The 18285-nt window shown below is 48.8% G+C and overlaps 1 protein-coding gene across 1 annotated transcript; it reads left to right on the forward strand.

The window, feature by feature from the left end:
* Nucleotides 1–58: 58 nt before the first annotated feature.
* Nucleotides 59–2861, forward strand: LOC142830941 (uncharacterized). Its single transcript, XM_075939029.1, has 2 exons — nucleotides 59–1251; nucleotides 1523–2861. The coding sequence occupies exons 1-2, from the start codon at nucleotides 607–609 to the stop codon at nucleotides 1583–1585; spliced, it is 708 nt and encodes a 235-aa protein (XP_075795144.1). The 5' UTR covers nucleotides 59–606; the 3' UTR covers nucleotides 1586–2861.
* Nucleotides 2862–18285: the final 15424 nt, after the last annotated feature.

Here is an 18285-nt window from a genome sequence, read left to right on the forward strand (position 1 = left end):
AAAAGTTTACTTCCCTCCCATCTGTCCCTATCGCTCCCTTCACCCTATATACGTGCGGACACGGACACACCCCTTCTCCTTTAGCCTCCTCCCCCCCCCCATTGCTGCTAAACATCCCCTGCTCCCAGCGCTGGAGTTATGGGGAGCAAGGGGGCGAGGGCTGGCCTAACCAGGAGGCGAACTAAGGCGGGTGGCAGACTGGGGGGGGGGGCGCGCCACAAGGACCCAGCGTGTAGAAAATTGTGTCTGCTGCTGGTGCAGCGAGGGGGCCAAAATGTTGTGGGCCAGCCCTGCGGGGAGCCCCTCATGAATGTGAGCACTGCAGAGGTGTAGCGAAGGTGTTATGCACCAGGGAGCAAAGGAAAAATTTGCATCCTCCCCAGCCATCGCTGCATGGCAGGGCCCAACGCCTGGGGGCTACGTCTACACTGGCACGAATTTCCGGAACTGCTTAAAACGGAATAGTATTCCGTTTTCAGTTTTTCCAGAAAAGGAGCGTCTACATTGGCGGCATGCTTTTCCGGAAAAGCAGAAGCCCGGAACCATTTTGAAGAGGGCAAAGGCCACCAGACCTTTCCGGGGGCAGGACTGGAGCTCCGTCCAGACATGTGCTTAAAGGGGTCTCACCGGACAGCCATTGGTCTCGTGCTCCCCTGCCTTGTGACCTCTGCCAGGGACTGGCACCCTTATCAGGTTCGGTGGTTGCCCTCTGCGTTTTGGGGACACCAACTGCTTTTCACGGAGTTTTGTTTTTTCTGCCCTACTCTGTCTGCCATGGAGCCGTGGGTGGCCATGTACCTGCTCGGGCCCCTGTTGCAGCTGTACAGGTGCCTGGAGCTCATGCTGCATGCCGGTGCCCTGCTGTACATGTACCAGGAGGCAGAGATCGCCTTGGACTCCCTCACCAGGGAGGCCCTGGCAACCCTGTCGCATCAGAACCCCACGGTAGAGAGGCCCCTCTGGAGTTTGGAGACCAGCACCGACTGGTGGGACCGGGTGGTCCTAGGAATATGGGACAACCACCAATGGATCCGGAATTTCCGGATGAGAAAGCAGACCTTCCTGCAGCTGTGTACCTGGCTCACCCCCACGCTGCAGAGAACCACCACCCAGCTGCGGGCACCCATCCCTGTGAAGAAGAGGGAAGCTTCCCGCATCGCACTCTGGAAGCTGGCCACACCGGACAGCTACCACTCGGTGGCACAGCAGTTCGGGGTGGGAAGATCAACCGTCGGAGTGATTGTCATTGAGGTAAGTCCCAGGGGGAGTGGGATGGGGGGAGGGTGCTGCACTCCAGGCCCAGGGACAGCCAAGACTCCAGGCTGGGTCACCCAGGGGTTTGGGCCGTCCCTCCCTTGCACAGGCCCGCTGGTGGGGGGGGGGCATGGGGCAAGGGGGGGTCCTGGTGTGTGTGTGTGTGTGTGTGAGGACAGAGGGAATCAAGGGGGGGGCCCAAGGGAGCGCACACTCACCCCTGCTGTATGTGATGTGTTCCCTTGTGTTTCTCTGCACCCTTTTGCAGGTTGTCCACGCCGTCAATGATGTCCCTGCTCCCATGAATCATCCGCCTGCGCGACATGGATGATACCATGGCCGGCTTCGCTGCCCTCGGGTTCCCCAACTGCGGGGGAGCCCTGTACGCCACCCACATCCCCATTCGGGCCCTGGAGCATCGAGCAGCCCATATCATGAACTGCAAGGGGTACTGCTCCATTGTTCTGCAGGCCCTCGTGGACCACCGAGGACGCTTCCTGGACATTTACGGGGGCTGGTCTGGCCGGGCACACGACGCCCGCATCCTCCGGAACTCTGGACTGTTTTGCAGGTTGAAGGCGGGCACCTACTTCCCCCGGCGGGACTTGACTGTCGGGGATGTGCCTATGCCCATCTGCGTCATCGGGGACGTGGCCTACCCCCTGATGCCCTGGCTAATGCGGCCCTACACAGGGCAGCTGGACCAGAACTGGGCCCGGTTCAACGACCGCCTCAACCGGGCCCAAAACCCAGTGGAGCTCGCTTTTGGACGTTTAAAAGCCTGATTCTGTTGTTTGCTCACCCGTCTCGAGATGGGTGAGCAGAATGCAACGGAGGTACTGGCCACGTGCTGCATGCTCCACAACATTGTGGAGCGCAGTGGGGAGGCCTTCCTCCCTGCATGGATGGCAGCTGAGGCACAGACCTTGGAACAGCCCGACACAGCTGCCATCTGCCAGGCGCGCCAGGATGTGGTGCGCATCAGAGAGGCCCTGGTGGACATGTTTGCCCAAGCCCCATAGTAGGGTCGCCTGGGTCTCCCCAGACTACTCCCTCCCATCTCCTACCCTTCCCCACCCCCTCCTTTTACCTTCCCCCCCAATTGTAAAGCGTCGGGTCAAAGCACATCGGCCATCATCGTGACTGTTTGTCTGGTGCATCGGGCGTAGTTAGGGTTTTTCTTTTTAGTTTAGGCTAGGGTTTAGGCCACCATCGCCTGTCCTGAAGAACAGCCAAGAGGCTTTGGGATTCGTGTGGAAGGCTCAAGTCAGCGTACCTGATTCTAGTCATCTTCGAGGGATCTCCTGGCTGTTCCTCTCCCGAGGCCCAGAAGGACCAAAGGATTGAGGTGGCCAGCAACGCTACCCAATTGTCCTCCCTGCACCTAGACTATGTTTAATAATCTGTACTGTGCATCTTTTAACCGTTCTTGCTTGTTTGTTAGTTATGTAAATATAGTTTGTGGTTTACATTTCACTGAAAAGTCTCAGCATGAAAAAGCATGACTACTCTGCTCTTAAGGCAAAATGGGTTTGTTTTTTTCTTTTGATCAGCTACTGTACACTTTTCTCCTTTTTGTTCAACAATTGTAAACTTTTCCTTTTATTTTTGGATCAATAACTTTTCCCCTGGAGTACTGGCACCTTTTTTTTTTTTTTTTTTTTTTTTTTTTTAAACACTGGTCCCGGGAATTAAAGGGGCCACGACTGTTTTTCAGCCCCGGTCAGTTCCTTTTTTTCCTCTCAACAAGTTTTGCTGCTGTTTTTTTGTTTGTTTGTTTGTTGTTGTTTTTTTCTCAACAGAATTTTTTCCCCAGTGTGTTTTTTTTGAGGGGGAAGGTGTTGGGGGGTGTTTGGTATTTTTTGTTAAACCATCTGGCAACCCTAGATGGGAACCCGGACCCTCCCCCCTGATCTTGGCTGCTGTCCTTGCTGCCCAGCTCAGCTGCAGCAAAACTGGCTTTTACCCCCTTACTCCTCTCCATGCCCAGCCTTCTGCCCATCTCCTGCCTTGGACCCAAACTCTTACCCAGAGCCAGTCTTAGGGGAGGGCGAGCTGGGCAGTAGCCCGAGGCCACCATTTTCAAGGGGCCACTGACAGACCCCGACAGAAGCCTGCTCAGGACATGCGACAATTAAAGGGGCTGCAACCGCATTTCAGCCCAACATCTTGAATTCTTCCCTGATCCTTTTTTGGCATGACAAATTTTCCCCAGCATTTTTTTTCCCCTCGACAAATTTTCCTGGTGGGTGAGCCGGGTGGTTGCCCAGGGCCACCAATTAGTTAGGACTGGCCCTGCTCTTTCCCCCGACTCCTCCTTCTGCCTTAGCCATCCCACCTGTGGAATATGACACAGGATTAAAATTTAATGAGGTTAAGGACTGGAATGTCCACTGTGAACTCATCCATTGGAAATGACAGAGGCCATCACGGGAAGACTGGATGATGATGTCAGTGAGTCATCCCCGGATAACTACAAGTCACCAATGTGATGCAGCCATGACTAAAGGCAAATGCAATCCTAGAGTCTATTAGGTAAGAGCTTTGCAGTGGGAGATAGGGAAGGATTCCTGCCTTTGGACCAGGCACTGGGAAGATCTCATCTTGGTGGCATATCTCTGGTCACCTTGTTTCAAAGTAAAAGGAATCGGGGGAGGGGGGAAGAGGAACAAAGCATCACAATGCCATGGGGGAAGGGGCATTGGCAGCAGATGGCACTGGCAGCAGGGGTTAGGCCCACCCCCCTGCACTCATCAATATCAGTTGAAAGTGGCGTGACCCAGCCCTAACCTGTTCCGTTCTCCTGAGTCCCAGCCATGTTGCTTTGGGGAGGGAGCTTTGGGTAAGGGGTGGAGTGGGGTCTAGGGGGGATTGTCTTGTGCCTCACACTTTCCTAGGGACAGTTCTTTCCCAGACTAGGGGTGGCACAGGGAGGAGTCACGTGGGGGTGGGGGGTAACATGGCCTCTTTTGTGTCCCTCCCCAGCAGTCACTGCTGAAAGGAATTCAAAATGGCTCAGGTGCAGAGAATGGCTCCTGGCTGATCTGACAAGAGGAGGCTGAAAAAGCTGTGTTAATTTAGCCTCGAAAGGCTTTGTGAGGTCTATCGGTTAGCCAGTTCTTAATCCATTCCATGTGTGTTTTATTGATATGCTAGAATGCTAAGGTTTTAATCAGACTGTCATGGCATAAAATCAAATGCCTTACACAAGTCTAAGTATACGTCATCTACACTATTACCTGTCTTAACCAAACTAACAATCTCCTCAAAAAATGAAAGCAGCTCGGGTGAGACTTATTTCCTACAGACAACCCTTCTGCCAGGTGTCACCCTACAAAAAGGCTGGTTAGGTAGGGCTGGAAAACCCCCACATAAGTTGGACTTACTCTGTATAAAAGTTTTACGCAGAGAAATTTCATAAGGCTCACTCTGTTCATCAAGGAAAGAGAGATATGCACTGCTGTGGCTCCCCCCAGGTCACATATTTACACTTGGCTCGACAATAAACATTGTTTTTATTCATTATAAAAAGTAGGATTTAAGTGAATGCAAGTGAAAACAGATCAAAGTGAGTTACTAAGCCAAAACAAACAAAACACACCACTAATCCTAATACACCAATCTCACCTTCGCCCTTATCTCAGACATATCCTGTGCAATTCTTCACAAGCCAGGGTTATCTTCTCTGGCTTGGTTCCAACAGCCACTTATGTATTCTTGTGGGGTGGGAAGGCAGTTTAAAAGGCCAGAGGAAGACAAAAAACTGATCGCTTTTCATTCCTTAAATAGATTTTCCCCAGGGCAGAAATTATGTAACACTCCCCATCCTCATGGGAAAATATCAGATTCAAGATAGATTCTAGCACCAGGTGGCATGTTCACATATCGTTATAGGATCAACCATGGTTTGGGCTTACAGGTCATCTGAAGAAGTGGGTTGTGCTCACGAAAGCTCATGATACCATCTACCTGTTTTGTCAGTCTTTAAAGTACTACCAGACTATTTGTTGTTTTTTAAGCTACCCCTCTGAAGGAAAAATAAAGCCATTCATAAATAATTGGTTTGAGCACTGGGCTAATTATGTTTCTGGAGTATTACTAATGGCCCTCATTAGCACATTTATAATTATAAACAGATTCACACTTCATATTTCTAACTTCACATACATGAATGATACATGCACAGAAATAGAATATACACATTCAGCAGTTTGTAACTTTAAAATGATATGTTACTTGATGTATTGTCGAAGCAAAAACACGCTCCTCTCTGTTTAGGCGGCTAACAACTGATTTGCTTTATTGATCAGTAAAGCAAAGTGAGCTAAACATGGTCCCAGCAAAGTTGGGCCCAGTAAAGCTGGCTAATACAATCAATCCTAGTACAGGCAGTCCCCGGGTTATGTACAAGATAGGGACTGTAGGTTTGTTCTTAAGTTGAATTTGTATGTAAGTTGGAACTGGTACATATTGTAGGGGAAACTCTAGCCAAACATTTCTCCAGAGCTCAGTTTTATTCTCCCACATCTCACTTCCCTCAGTCCTTTATTCTCAAGCTGAGGTGTCTGCTGAGAAAAGCCGCTCCACGTCTCCCTGGTCTGCTGGGGGGGGGGGGGCGCTAGCTTCGCGTCTCCCTGGTCTGCTGGGGGGAAGCAGCTAGTGCGGGGTTGCCTCACCCCGTTTATAAGTAGGGATCTGATGTAAGTTGGATCCATGTAACCCGGGGACTGCCTGTATTTTATACCCTTAACCAAACAAGTCTGACGTCAGGGCAAGAAATCAAAGAGAACTTTAAAGAGGAATTATTATCAGCATAGAAAGAGGGAGTTCGAGCTTCAGCTCAAAATAGTTCATTAACACATTCCAACAGCGCATCCCTCTGGTCTCTCCCCACCTTGGTGAAGGCCAGTTCACTCCCTCGTGCAGACACAAGAAACTGAAATGGCTTTTGTTATACAGAATGGCTTCTAGCTAAATATGAAATGGTTTCTACAGTATTTTGCCTAAAGTGTCCTTAAGTTATGCATATCCATCAGCCAATTTACATAAAGCATGGGGGGGGGGGGCATGACAACTGACTTGAGCGTTCACTCAAAAATCTGGAAATGTTACCATTCCTAGCCAGGGCACCTTTACACCTCCCCCGTATAAGCACCAACTGCAGGGCTTAAAACACACAAAAAAGCATTATGGGAAGTGGGAGACACATAAGAAACTTGGGAAAGCCAGCAGTCAGTGAATCAACACCATCTATTAGGCAAGTCTTCCCACCTTTGAGCATCTTAATTTCAGTCCTCTCTCAGTTGTGAGTGATCAGTGAGGCAAGGTCCTCTACAGGGGCGGCCCGTGGATGCAGGCAACCTCGGCAGTTGCCTAGGGCACCGCGTTTAACGCGGTGCCCAATGATGACGTCACGCCATTGAGGGCTATGGAGGCGGGGCGCCGATCGCACATTCCGCCTAGGGCGCCAGTTGCCGGCAGCTCTCCTCGAGCCGCTCCTGGTCCTCTAGTATCAGTTGCTTCCCTTGTTCACTGCTCCCCACAGTTGTCCAGAGTTAGCAGAGACCACGCTTCAGGAAGGTCTATCTCCACCCCTCAAAGGAAAGGCTGACTGGGTAATACCAGTGATTATTACAATGATGGTTCAGCTGGGGTGGAAGGGCCTCTCCACCTCCATTCTGAAAACTGACCATTTATCCCTACACTTTGTTCCCTGTCTTATAACCAGTTACTGATCCGTGAGAGGATCTTCCCTCTTGTCCCAAGACTCTGCTTTGCTTATTAGTGTTTTGTGTCTTTCTGGCAGTCCAAGTACACTACAGTGACAACAACAAAATCATCCTTGTCTACATTTGTTGACGCCTTCAAAGCATTCTAGTAGACTGGTGATGCATGATTTTCTTTTATAAAAGCTGGGTTGATCCTTTTCTAATAAATCATGATAATCTTTGTGTCATGAGTCTATTCTTCACTATAGTTTCAACTAATTAGCCTGGTACTAAAGTTAGGCTAACTGACCTGTAATTACCAGGATCACCACTGAAACCTTGATTAAAAATTGGCATTATATTACCTATCCTCCAGTCATCTAGTTCAAAGGCTGATTTAAGTGATAGGTTACATACCATAATTACTAGTTGTACAATTTCATATTTGAATTCTTTGAGAACTCTTGGGTAAATACCCTCTGGTCCTTATTAATGTTTAATGTATTGATATATTAGACTTTTACATTTCTTACTGTATAAAGTCAAGAAATATCACATCAACTGCTTCCCCACATCTGCAAGGCTTGCTACCCTGTCAAAGAAGGCTATTAGGAGGTGTGACATGATTTGTTCTTGATAACTCCATCTTGATTATTGTTTATCACCTTATTAACTTCTAGGCACTTACAAATTAATTATTTGCTCATTATCTTTATAGATACTGAAGTTAAGCTGACTGGACTATGATTCCTTTGGTTGTTCTTTTTCTCCTTTTTACAGATAGGTACTATATTTGCCATTTTCCCGACCTCTGGGATCTCTCCCATAGTAAGCTCCCCTCTTCTGTAAGGCTTCAGGCCACATATACATAAAACCATACTGACTGGCCTTAATGATATTCCCATCGCTCCACTGAATCCCATTTTAGCTTTTCTAATATTTTGCCCTGGCCTGATGCCTAGCTAACCAGCCTACAGTTACCCAGGTCATCCAACTTGTCCTTTTGGAATACTGGAATAACATTAGACTCTCAGTCTTCTGGAATGTAGATGTATTAAAATGAACATACGCAGGCTCATTGGTCTCCTTGGCCAATTATTTTAGGACTCTTGGATATAAGTTATCTGGGATTGTTTATCCATAGTAGTAATTGTCTAACGTCTTCCTCAGTTACTAATCAACTTGTAAGTACTTCATGATCCTCATATAATACAAGCACATCATCCTACTTCTTTTCAAATACAGAATATATATATATATATATATATATATATATATATATATATATATATATATATATATATATATATATATTTGAACATACCTATCTTTTCTTCATCATTAACAGTTTCACCATCTCCATCTTATAATGGTTTAGAATTCCACTTATTCCTAATATACTTTAAAAGCTGCTTATTGTCCTTAGCTCAGCCGACCACGAATTTTTCCTTGATTTCGTTAGCTTCCCTCCCAAATGTTATGCAATTTATAACTTGTAATTTAGGTCCAATTCTATCTATTCCCCATTGTTCAATTTGTTATTTATTGCTCTTTTTATTTTTAATTGTTGCCTTCACTTTGCACTGAACCAGGAGGAACTTATAGCTAAAGCTGCCCTCTTTCTTCCAGCTTTTTGGTCAACTAATAAACTCCTCTTAATATCTCCCAATTTTCATTCACATTTTTCTAAATTTTCCTCCCAATCAATTTTGCTCAGAATTTTCCTCAGCTTTGGAAAATTAGCCCATTGGGCCGCAAGTATAAAGCCTATCTTCTGTTAGCCCGTATTGAATGTAATCAGCTCATGGTCACTGTTCCCTAGGCAACTAGCAACTTCTCAACCAGTGATTCATTCCTCTTTATTCTGGATGATGAGGTTCAAAATAGAGTTACCACATGTTGGGCGTGACACCGTTTGTGCTGGAAATTCACCCTGTACAATGTTTCGAAATGCTAGTGATGCTTTATTACCGATTGCTTAAGGCCTCCAGCAGATGGCTCCCAAATTTAACTCCACCCTAGCAACACAGTTTTTCTCACCACACTTTACAGGCAGGTGCTTAGGGAGCATAGTAATAGAAATGTAGCCGTGTTAGTCTGGTGTAGCTGAAGCAAAATGCAGGACAATGTAGCACTTTAAAGACTAACAAGATGGTTTATTAGATGATGAGCTTTCGTGGGCCAGACCCACTTCCTCAGATCAAATAGTGGAAGAAAATAGTCACAACCATATCTACCAAAGGATACAATTAAAAAAATGAACACATATGAAAAGAACAAATCACATTTCAGAACAGAAGGGGTATGCGGGGGGGGGGGGGGAGGGAAGGAAGGAAGGTAAATGCATGTCATTCAATTCTCTGATTTGAATTGGTTGTTTCTAATAGACCTTGTCCACATCCCCACGCAGACTGAGCCATCTATGTGCATTGCTGGGGGAGAAGGTGATGGACCCCACCATTGCAGCAGGCACTGCACAGATACACAGTAACGGTACGTCTAAACTACACCCCTCTGTCGGCACAGGGATGTAAATTAGACATATCAAAAGTGCAAATGAAGCCGGGATTTAAATATCCCATGCTTCGTTTACATAATGGTGGCTGCCGTTTTTTTTTTAAACAGGGTTTTTCAACAAAAAAAACCCGACAGTTTAGACGGGGCATTTTTGACAGAAATGCCCTGTTTTCTAAAGATCTTGTACTCCTCAAAAAACGAGGAGTACAGGATCTGCCGAAAAAGCTCCCTGCTGTCGGCAGAACCGCAGCTAGACTTCACTTTCACTCTTGAAAGGGCGCTTGAACACCACAGCGCCCGAACGTGAGTATGCAAATGAAGCCCGGGATATTTAAACCCTCGGCTCATTTGCACTTTCAAAGTGCTTGATTTGCATCCCTCTGCCGACAGAGGCAGTTCAATTCTCACTCTAACTAGCCAATTTTACAGGAGAAACTGGGACATGCTATAATGTGGTGACTTGCCCAAGGAGTCAGTAGCAGAGCTTGGAATCAAAACCAGATCTCCTGGGTCCCAACCCAACCTAGTACATTATTCTTTCCCACCTCCCTCCACAGGCATGGCTTGGCCCCTGTAGTGTAGACAAGCCTTAAGTCTCTCTGTAAAATGGGGCTAAAAGTGCTGTGCTATCATACAGGGCAGATATGAGATAAATAAACACATGAACCACTGGGACCTAGATGTAACACAGGGGTAGGCAATAATTTCTGATGGGGGGCCACTCCCAGATTTTGGAAAGTGGTCAAGGGCCGCACTTTTCTGTGGAGAATGTGCAGGGTCTAGGATGGAGGTTGGGCACAGAAGGGTACACGGGGTAAGGAACTGGGGTGAAGGAGATAGTGAGAGGTCTGAGAGGAAGTTTGGGCAAAGGAGGGGGTTATGACTTGGGTCAGGGGATAGGGGTGTAGGGTCAGGGAGGGAGTACGGGTACACAAGAGGGTTCTGGCCTGGGAAAGGGGCACTAGGAGGGGGTGCAAAGTCTGGGAGGGAGCTGTGACCTGGGAGAAGGGGGAAAAGGGGTGCAGACTATAGAGGGTGTTGATGGTGACTTGGGGCAGAGGAATGGGGTGCAGGGTCTAGGAGGGAGTGTGGGTGCAGGAGAGGATTCTGGCCTGGGGAGGGGTGTAGAAGTGGGGACAGGTTCTGGAAAGCAGTTGTGACCTGGGGCAGGGGATGCAGAGGGTTTGGATGGTGACCTAGGGGAGGGAATTGGGGTGTAAGAGGGCCTGGGGTGCCAGAGGCAGGCTATGGCTGGGAGGCGCTTACCTAAGCCAGCAGCCCAGCAGCACCCACAAGGCAGGCTGGGCTCCCTGCCTGCTGCAGCCCCAAATCACTTCAAACTGCAAGCTGCAAACCACACATGGCTCTCTGCTCCAGGAGAGGACAGAGACGTGCACTGCTCCCATCCTCCAGGCCAATCTCTCAGCTCTTATTGGCCGAGTTCTTAACTGTGAGGGTAATTAACCACTGGGCAAACGTCTAAGGAGCTGGGGTAGATTCTTAATCACTGGCAAATTTTAAATCAAGATGGGATGTTTATCCAAAAGATCTGCTCTAAGGTCAAGCTAGATGATCACAGTGGTCCCTTCTGGCCTCACAATCTACCTAGCTATATAGTTTAGAAATGTGCCTCCATCTGTCTGTCTGTCTTTGCCTGTGGGTCCATTCGTCCTCCTTAATGGTAAGAGCTAGGACCACCAAATTTGGTATGTAGCTTCCTCTTCTCTTGACTTTAAGCAAGGTCAGGGTTTGGTTGTGCCAGGAAAGCAGGAAGTTCCTGGAATGGGACTGTTTTCCATACCATGGAAAGGGAAGGAACTGTAGAGGAATGCTCTACTGCATGCAGAGTGACCAATGGGGAGAGCTATACTCTAGTACAGGGGTGGGAAACCTTTTTTGGATCGAGAGCCATCGAAAAATCAGTCAGTGGCCACACACAAGTGAGAAGCAAAACAAAAACAACCCAACCCTCACCGATGTAGCCCCCAAATGAGAAGCAGAAAGACACTCTCCACATTCCCCTCACACACCAGAGCCCAGGGGGCCCAGGCTAGTAGATTTTGTGTGCTTCAGTGTCAAAGGGGACCATAGGAGGTTGGAGCGCCAGCACGGAATCCACAATGCTGGTGAAGGAGTCCTGAGCCCCGGGGGGCAGATCCAGGCAAGCCAGGGACTGCATCCAGCACCCTGGGCCTTAGGGTCCCCACCCCGGCTCTAGTGGCACTGAGACACAGACAGAGAGATTAATGAGTCTGCGCTGCAGCCCTAGCTCAACGCTCTGTGGCTCTACTCCATGCAGTAGTCACCCTTGGGTCATTCGCAGTCAGCTGGTTGATCCTGGGGAGTCTCCCAGTTGATTGCTATCAGCAGGATCCCTGCCTGTGCCAGTCCCACATGCGAACCCTGTGTGGAGGCCAGATGGGCAGGTGGGAGGCAGAGTCTCCTGCACTGCTCCTGCCTGCAGGCACCAACCCCACAGCTCCCATTGGCCAGGAAGAGGGAACTGCAGCCAGTGGTAGCTGAGGGAGTGGTGCCGGCAGAGAAGGGCAGCATGTGGTGCCACGTGACCACTTCCCCCCATGTCTGGGGCCACAGGAACACTGTGGCCTCTTCTAGGGGTGGTGTGGGGCTGAGGTACACAGGGAGCTTGCCTCTGCTCAGCCTCACTGTGCCACCAACCTAGAGCCATCCACTGGCAGTGCCACATGGCAGGAGGCCGCATCCCAACCCCTAGACCCCTCCTGTAGCCTCTGTCCCACACTTCTGCATTCTGAGCCCCCTCCTGCATCCCAACCCCTGCCACAGCCTCAGCCTCCTCCCAGAACCAGCACTCCCACCTCCTCTTGCACAACCCCCTGCCCCGGTACCTGAACCCTTCACAGAGCCAGCACCCGCACCTCCTCCTATATCCCAACCCACTGCCCCAGCCCAGGGAAAGGGAGCGGTGAGATGGAGTGAGAGGGGCGGAGCTTTAGTGAAGGGACAGAGCCTCAGGGAAGGACCAGGGTAGCCCTTGGGTTGCCCTTATATTCAGAAAATTATCTTGGGAATAAAATGTTTGGAGACCACTGTGCCGGCGTGTCAGGGTTTTCCCGACTCCTGCACCCCCGTAGTGGCACGAACAGACTCTACCAGCCAGTAGAATAGAGGGTGTTTATTGCTTCTCCAGGATACAGCACAGCATAGATGCAATCTGGTTACGGGGCAGGCCTAGGATGCCTCAGCCCCCATAGAGATGGAGGAGACTGGGCCCCTAAATTCCAGCCCCTTCCCTAGGCTGCCTCCTCCATGATACCAGACAGAAACTAAAACCCTCTTCCAGCCCTGCCCCCCAGCCAGGGCTGGCCTTGCCTCCTTCCTTTGTTTCTCTCCCTGGGAGGTAACTGGTTGGACAGGTTGAGAGACCCTTGCCTAGTGACTCATCCCCTGTCCTGCTGGGCCGTGCTACAGACAGCAGCCAGTGGGGGTCACTCACAGCCCCAGCATAGCAACCAGCAAGGTGCCAACACTATATCAAAACCACTGCAACAGAAACTCATGCATTAAGCTTCAGAGATCCCAAGTTTCATCCGCTGTCACCCAGGGTCTGTCAGTGTTACGCAAGTACTGTGGTGCAATCTCTTTATTATGAAAGTTTAATGCACGAATGCAGATTTTTTTTATTACATAACTGCACTCAAAAACAAAACACTGTAAAACTAGCTCCTTGACATCCTCTCAGTCCTACTTCTTGTTCAGCAATTGTGCAGACAAACACATTTGATTCCATCTTGCAGGACATAATGCTGCCTGCTTCTTATTTACAATGCCTCTGAGGGGTGAGAACAGGTTTTCGCCCAGCCCTGTTTTAACTGGTGTCACAAGATATTTGTGTGCCAGATGCGCTAACGATTCATATGCCTCGTTATGCTTTGGCTCCCATTCCAGAGGACATGCATTCACACTAGGGCTGTCAATTGATGTGCGTTAATGCCTGAGATTAAACCAGTGCAGGATTAATTTTTTTAACGCATTAATTGCAGGCATTAATGCTGCGCTGTCCCTTTCAAGTGCTTCAAAGGGGCAGCACATTATGGGTATGTCTAGACTACTGGCTTTTGTCAACAGAGGCTTTGTCGACAGATACTGTCGACAAAGTTTCTGTCGACAAAGAGTGTCTAGACTGCATCCAGTTCTGTCGACAAAGCAAGCCGCTTTGTCGACATGAGAGTGTGGATGCAAAGGACAGTGTAGATGCAATAACGCCTTCTGTTAACAGAACTCTGTCGACAAAAGGCTTTATTCCTCATAGAATGAGGTTTACTGCCATCGACAAAACTGCCGAGGTTTGTCCATGTTATGTCGACAGAACTCGGTGGTAGCATAGATGCAGGTATAGTTTTGTCGACAAAAGTCCACTTTTGTCGACAAAAACCTGTAGTCTAGACAAACCCTAGGAGCCTGAGATCAGCTGGTGTTCCCAGCTGATCCCAGGCGCCACCTTATGCTGCCCCTTTGAGGCACTGGAGCAGCACTTCAAAGGGGCAGCGCTGCACGGAGCCGGGGTCAGCTGGGGACTTCAGCTGATCCCAGGCTCTCGCGGTGTTGCTCCTTGGAAACATTGCTGCTGTGTTTCAAAGGGGCAGTACTAGCAGAGCCCGGGACCAGCTGGGGACTCCAGCTGATCCCGGGCTCCTGCAGTCCTGCAGTGCCGCCGCAGCGTTTCAAAGGAGCAGCGCACATGATTAATCACGATTAATTTTTTTTATTGCCTGACAGCCCTCGTTCACACTGATGGAAGGTTCTGCTTGATAACAATCCAAAGCAGTGCAGACTGACACGTGTTCATTTTCATCATCTGAGTCAAATGCCACCAGTAGAAGGTTGATTTTTTTTTTTTTTTTGGTGGGTTGGGTTCTGTAGTTTCCTTTTCAGGGTGTTGCTCTTTTAAGACTTCTGAAAGCATGTGTCACACCTTGGGCCTTGCAGAATTTTGGACAGATTTTTAAACCTTGGTCACGTGTGGTAGCTATTTTTAAAAATCTCACATTGGTACCTTCTTTGCATTTTGTCAAATCTGCAAATGTGAAAGTGTTCTTAAAATGAACAAATGCTGGGTCATCATCCGAGACAGCTATAATGTAAAATATGTGGCAAAATGCAGGTAAAACAGAACAGGAGGCATACAGTTCTTCCCCGAGGAGTTCAGTCACTAATTTAATTAATTCGGGTTTTTTTAAAGTGCATCAGCAGCATGTGCTCTGGCATGGTGACTGAAGCATGAAGGGACATATGAATGTTTACCATATCTGATATGTAAATATCTTGCAACACCTGCTTCAACAGTGCCGTGTGAATGCCTGTTCTCACTTTCAGGGGACATTGGAAACAAGAAGCGGGCAGCATTATCTCCTGAAAATTGTAACCAAACTTTTTTGAGCAATTGGCTGAACAAGAAATAGGACTGAGTGGATGTGTAGGTGCTAAAGTTTTACAGTGTTTTATTTTTGATTGCAGCTTTTTGGTATATAATTCTACATTTGTAAGCTCAACTTTCATGATAGAGTGCACTACAGTGCTTGTATTAGGTGAATTGAAACATTCCATGTCTTTTGTGTTTTACTGTGCAAATATTTGCAATCAAAAAGGAATACAAAGTGAGCACTGTACACTTTGTATTCTCTGTTGTAACTGAAATCACTACATGTGAAAATGCAGATAACATTCAAAAATATTTAAACAGTGGTATTCTATTATTGTTTAACAGTGCGATTAATTTTTTTAATGGCTTGTCAGCCCTACTTAGCTTTTTTCTTATCTCTGAAAACTCCACTTTAAAATCATAAACTGCTCTTACTTGTTTAGGGAGGAGGGGCAGGCTCTGTGCACCAGAAAGAAAATGTAGCCCAGGCACCAAGTTTATCATTTATTGTTATCACAGAGCAGAGATCAAGGAATATCAAACCCTACAGCTTTGCTCTGAGCTCTTTCCATGATGGCTCTTTATCAAGCCCAGCCTGCCACCCTCTCCTTCCAGCGCACAGATCCCCGATGGTCTCTGGCAAAGACTACAGCCCAGGCATTTTTTGTTACAAGCACCTGCAACACTTTGCTTCTAAGAGGAGAATCCAACTTTTCCCTATTCCAAAGCCCCTCCACCCCTGCGCAGAAGCAAAGTGCTTAACAACCCTTAGCCCATCTCTCTTGACACAGTAGCTAGGCCCTGATTAGCTGAGCTTTCCACCTACCTACACATACAGCTTCCCTGGTGGGGTCTTGAAAGTGGGAGCTGAGACCCATGCCGGATCAGAGCCCAGGGCCCCTTTCTGGGCCATTTCAGTCCACGATCGGCTAATAATTAACTCCTGAGTTTCTGTAGTGGAAAAAACAAACTGCAGCTTTTCTTGATTGCGTAGGAGAGATCTGGGCCGTCGTGGAAGTTGCGTTACTATTAAAAACAGTCCTGTCGTGCCAGTGCCATGGAGCCCTCGTCCCTGCGACAGAGCCTGCCCTGGTCCCCAGTCTGAGTTCTGCAGCCCTGGAGCCACAGCGACCAGAAGTCCCCTCACATTCTAATGCCCCCAGCGCATTCAGGAAACACTGAGAGCTCACCTGGCCCTGCCCTCAGGCCTGGCTCTTGGCTAAATGCCAGCGAAGCCTCGTGCTGCCTCCTGGCACAAGAGAGAAGCTCTGGGTCTCCCAAAGCCAAAGGGGCCCTGCAGGCTCAGCTGCGTAATAACTAGGGTTGCCATGTGTCCTGTTTTGAACCGGACAGTCCAATATTTGAGCTTTCTGTTCGGGAAACAAATTGAGAAAATAGAAATGTCCGGTATTTTCTAAATCAGATGTAATGTAGATTGTGAGGTAATGTCAAGTGTGTCCGGTATTTTTGTTGAAACCATCTGGCAACCCTAGCAATAATCACCCACACCTCCACATGGATGGGGCAGAAGGCACGCAGCAGCTGGGCACAATCAGGCTGAGCAGTGATGCCAGGGAAGGGGCACGTCTCTGGTTCTCACCATCGCTCTCCCGCTGGGGACCAAGTCAGTTTGACACCTTCAGGGACATTTCCCTTGGGGAGCGAGGGAGTTGGCAGAGCTTTGCAGTGACACAGAACAGCCTTTCCAAAGGAGCCAGCACTGACCAGTCATCTGAGCATAGATCCTCAGACCCAAAGGGAGGATGGCGCCTAGACCTCTTTGGGAATCCGGGCCATGGAATCCAGTAGTTCAGGGCTGGTGGGCTAGGATGGGAAAGCAAAGCACAGATTGTCCTGTGTCCATGCCGGCAGCCTCAGCTGCCTCGACATGGCTACAGAGTGATACTCCCCTGGAGCTGGGCAGTGGCAGATGAACCCCAACCTGTTCACACTGCCAGCCTGTTTCAACTTCCCATCATGCTGTTTTCACGTGTTCTGCCTCCTTGGGTTGTTAGTTACTAACAGTTAATGTCTGGCCTGGATGTTCCATTGTATCAGTATGAGAACTTCCTTCCCATCAAGGATTTGTTGTATGGAGCTCAGAGAAGAGCCACAAAAAGGACTATAAGGCCCATTTTTGCAGCGAGAGACACCACAATCGCAACCTGTTTAGCTTAGCTTGAGAAGGTGAAGGGGGACGTAACCCCAGACTGGCAGGATTTACAGAATTGGTATAATAAAGCTCCCCTCAATGTAGCAGGCAAATATCTAAGAAGGTCCAAAGGCTGGGAGTTGAAGTGAGACCAATTCAGTCTGTGAATAAGGGGCACATTTGAACCAGTGAGAGCAATTAACTGAGGGAACAACTGACCAAGGGCTGTGGCTGTCTCCATTGTTGGCAATGGTTAAATCAAGACTGGACGTATTTCTGAAAGAGCTATTCTGACAGGAATTAATTCAGAGAAATTCTGTGGCCTGTAGTATGAAGCAGGTCAGGCAAGAGTCACTGGGTGATCACAATGGGGCTTGCTGGCCTTTACATCTATGAATCATATGTTGACAGTCAGTCCTCATTAGTCCATTCATACTAACCCAGTGCCAGCTGTCTACGTGACTCTTTCCCAGTGCTCTGATCCAGGAGAGAAATTAACCCCTTGTGATACATGGTACCTCAAAACAACACCCTGGACCCCAGATTCACCACTGGTATATGGTTATGAGTCATGGTGTACAAAGTATGCCTTCTGAGGTACCTGTGGAAAGTCATAATGTATTGACCTGTAAGATGTGCAGCTGTGCAACTATGCAGCTACTATTTAGCCCTGTGCAAGCACTCTGGGAGGCTGTACAGGGCAGAAAGCTGTGGCAGCTACCTAGCCCTGGCTCAGAATCATCCACGGTGGGGTGGCCTGGCCCCAATCCTGCCATGGCCAGGACAGTGTGGCCCCAACCCCAATCTTGCTGCAGCTGGGGCAACCTGGGTGGTCCAGCCCCAGTTCCGACCTCAAACCTGAGGTGGCCTGGGCCTAGTCCCAACCTTGCTGCAGCCCCAGCTCTATCATGGTGGGAGACGTGCTATTCCCCGCCCTCTGCCCCCTGCCAGCTGAGGTGCTGGTGCAAGGAAGAGAACTGGGGTAGTCCTCGCTCCTTGCAGCAGCCCTGACCTGAAACTCTCTCCTTTGCTCCAAACCCCCATCAAACCTGGCCCCACCCTCTCACGCACACCCCCAGCCAGAGCCCTCACACCCTCGCACGCCAACCCTCTACCCCATGCCTGAGCCCCTTGCCACACTATGAACCCTATGCCCCCTGCCACGTGAATTGTGTTGTGTACACCAATGCGAAGGTGATGTGTCACACATCACATCACAGAATCCATTCCGCTCTGGGGTGGGAAAAGGGAGA

The sequence above is a fragment of the Pelodiscus sinensis genome, chromosome 11, assembly GCF_049634645.1.
Source record: "Pelodiscus sinensis isolate JC-2024 chromosome 11, ASM4963464v1, whole genome shotgun sequence".
Taxonomy (NCBI): Eukaryota; Metazoa; Chordata; order Testudines; family Trionychidae; genus Pelodiscus; species Pelodiscus sinensis.

Coding starts and splice junctions, on each gene's coding strand:
- LOC142830941 (XM_075939029.1), top strand. CDS start 607: ATGTGCTTAAAGGGGTCTCACCGGACAGCCATTGGTCTCGTGCTCCCC. Junction 1,252..1,522: donor TCGGAGTGATTGTCATTGAG/GTAAGTCCCAGG, acceptor ACCCTTTTGCAG/GTTGTCCACGCCGTCAATGA.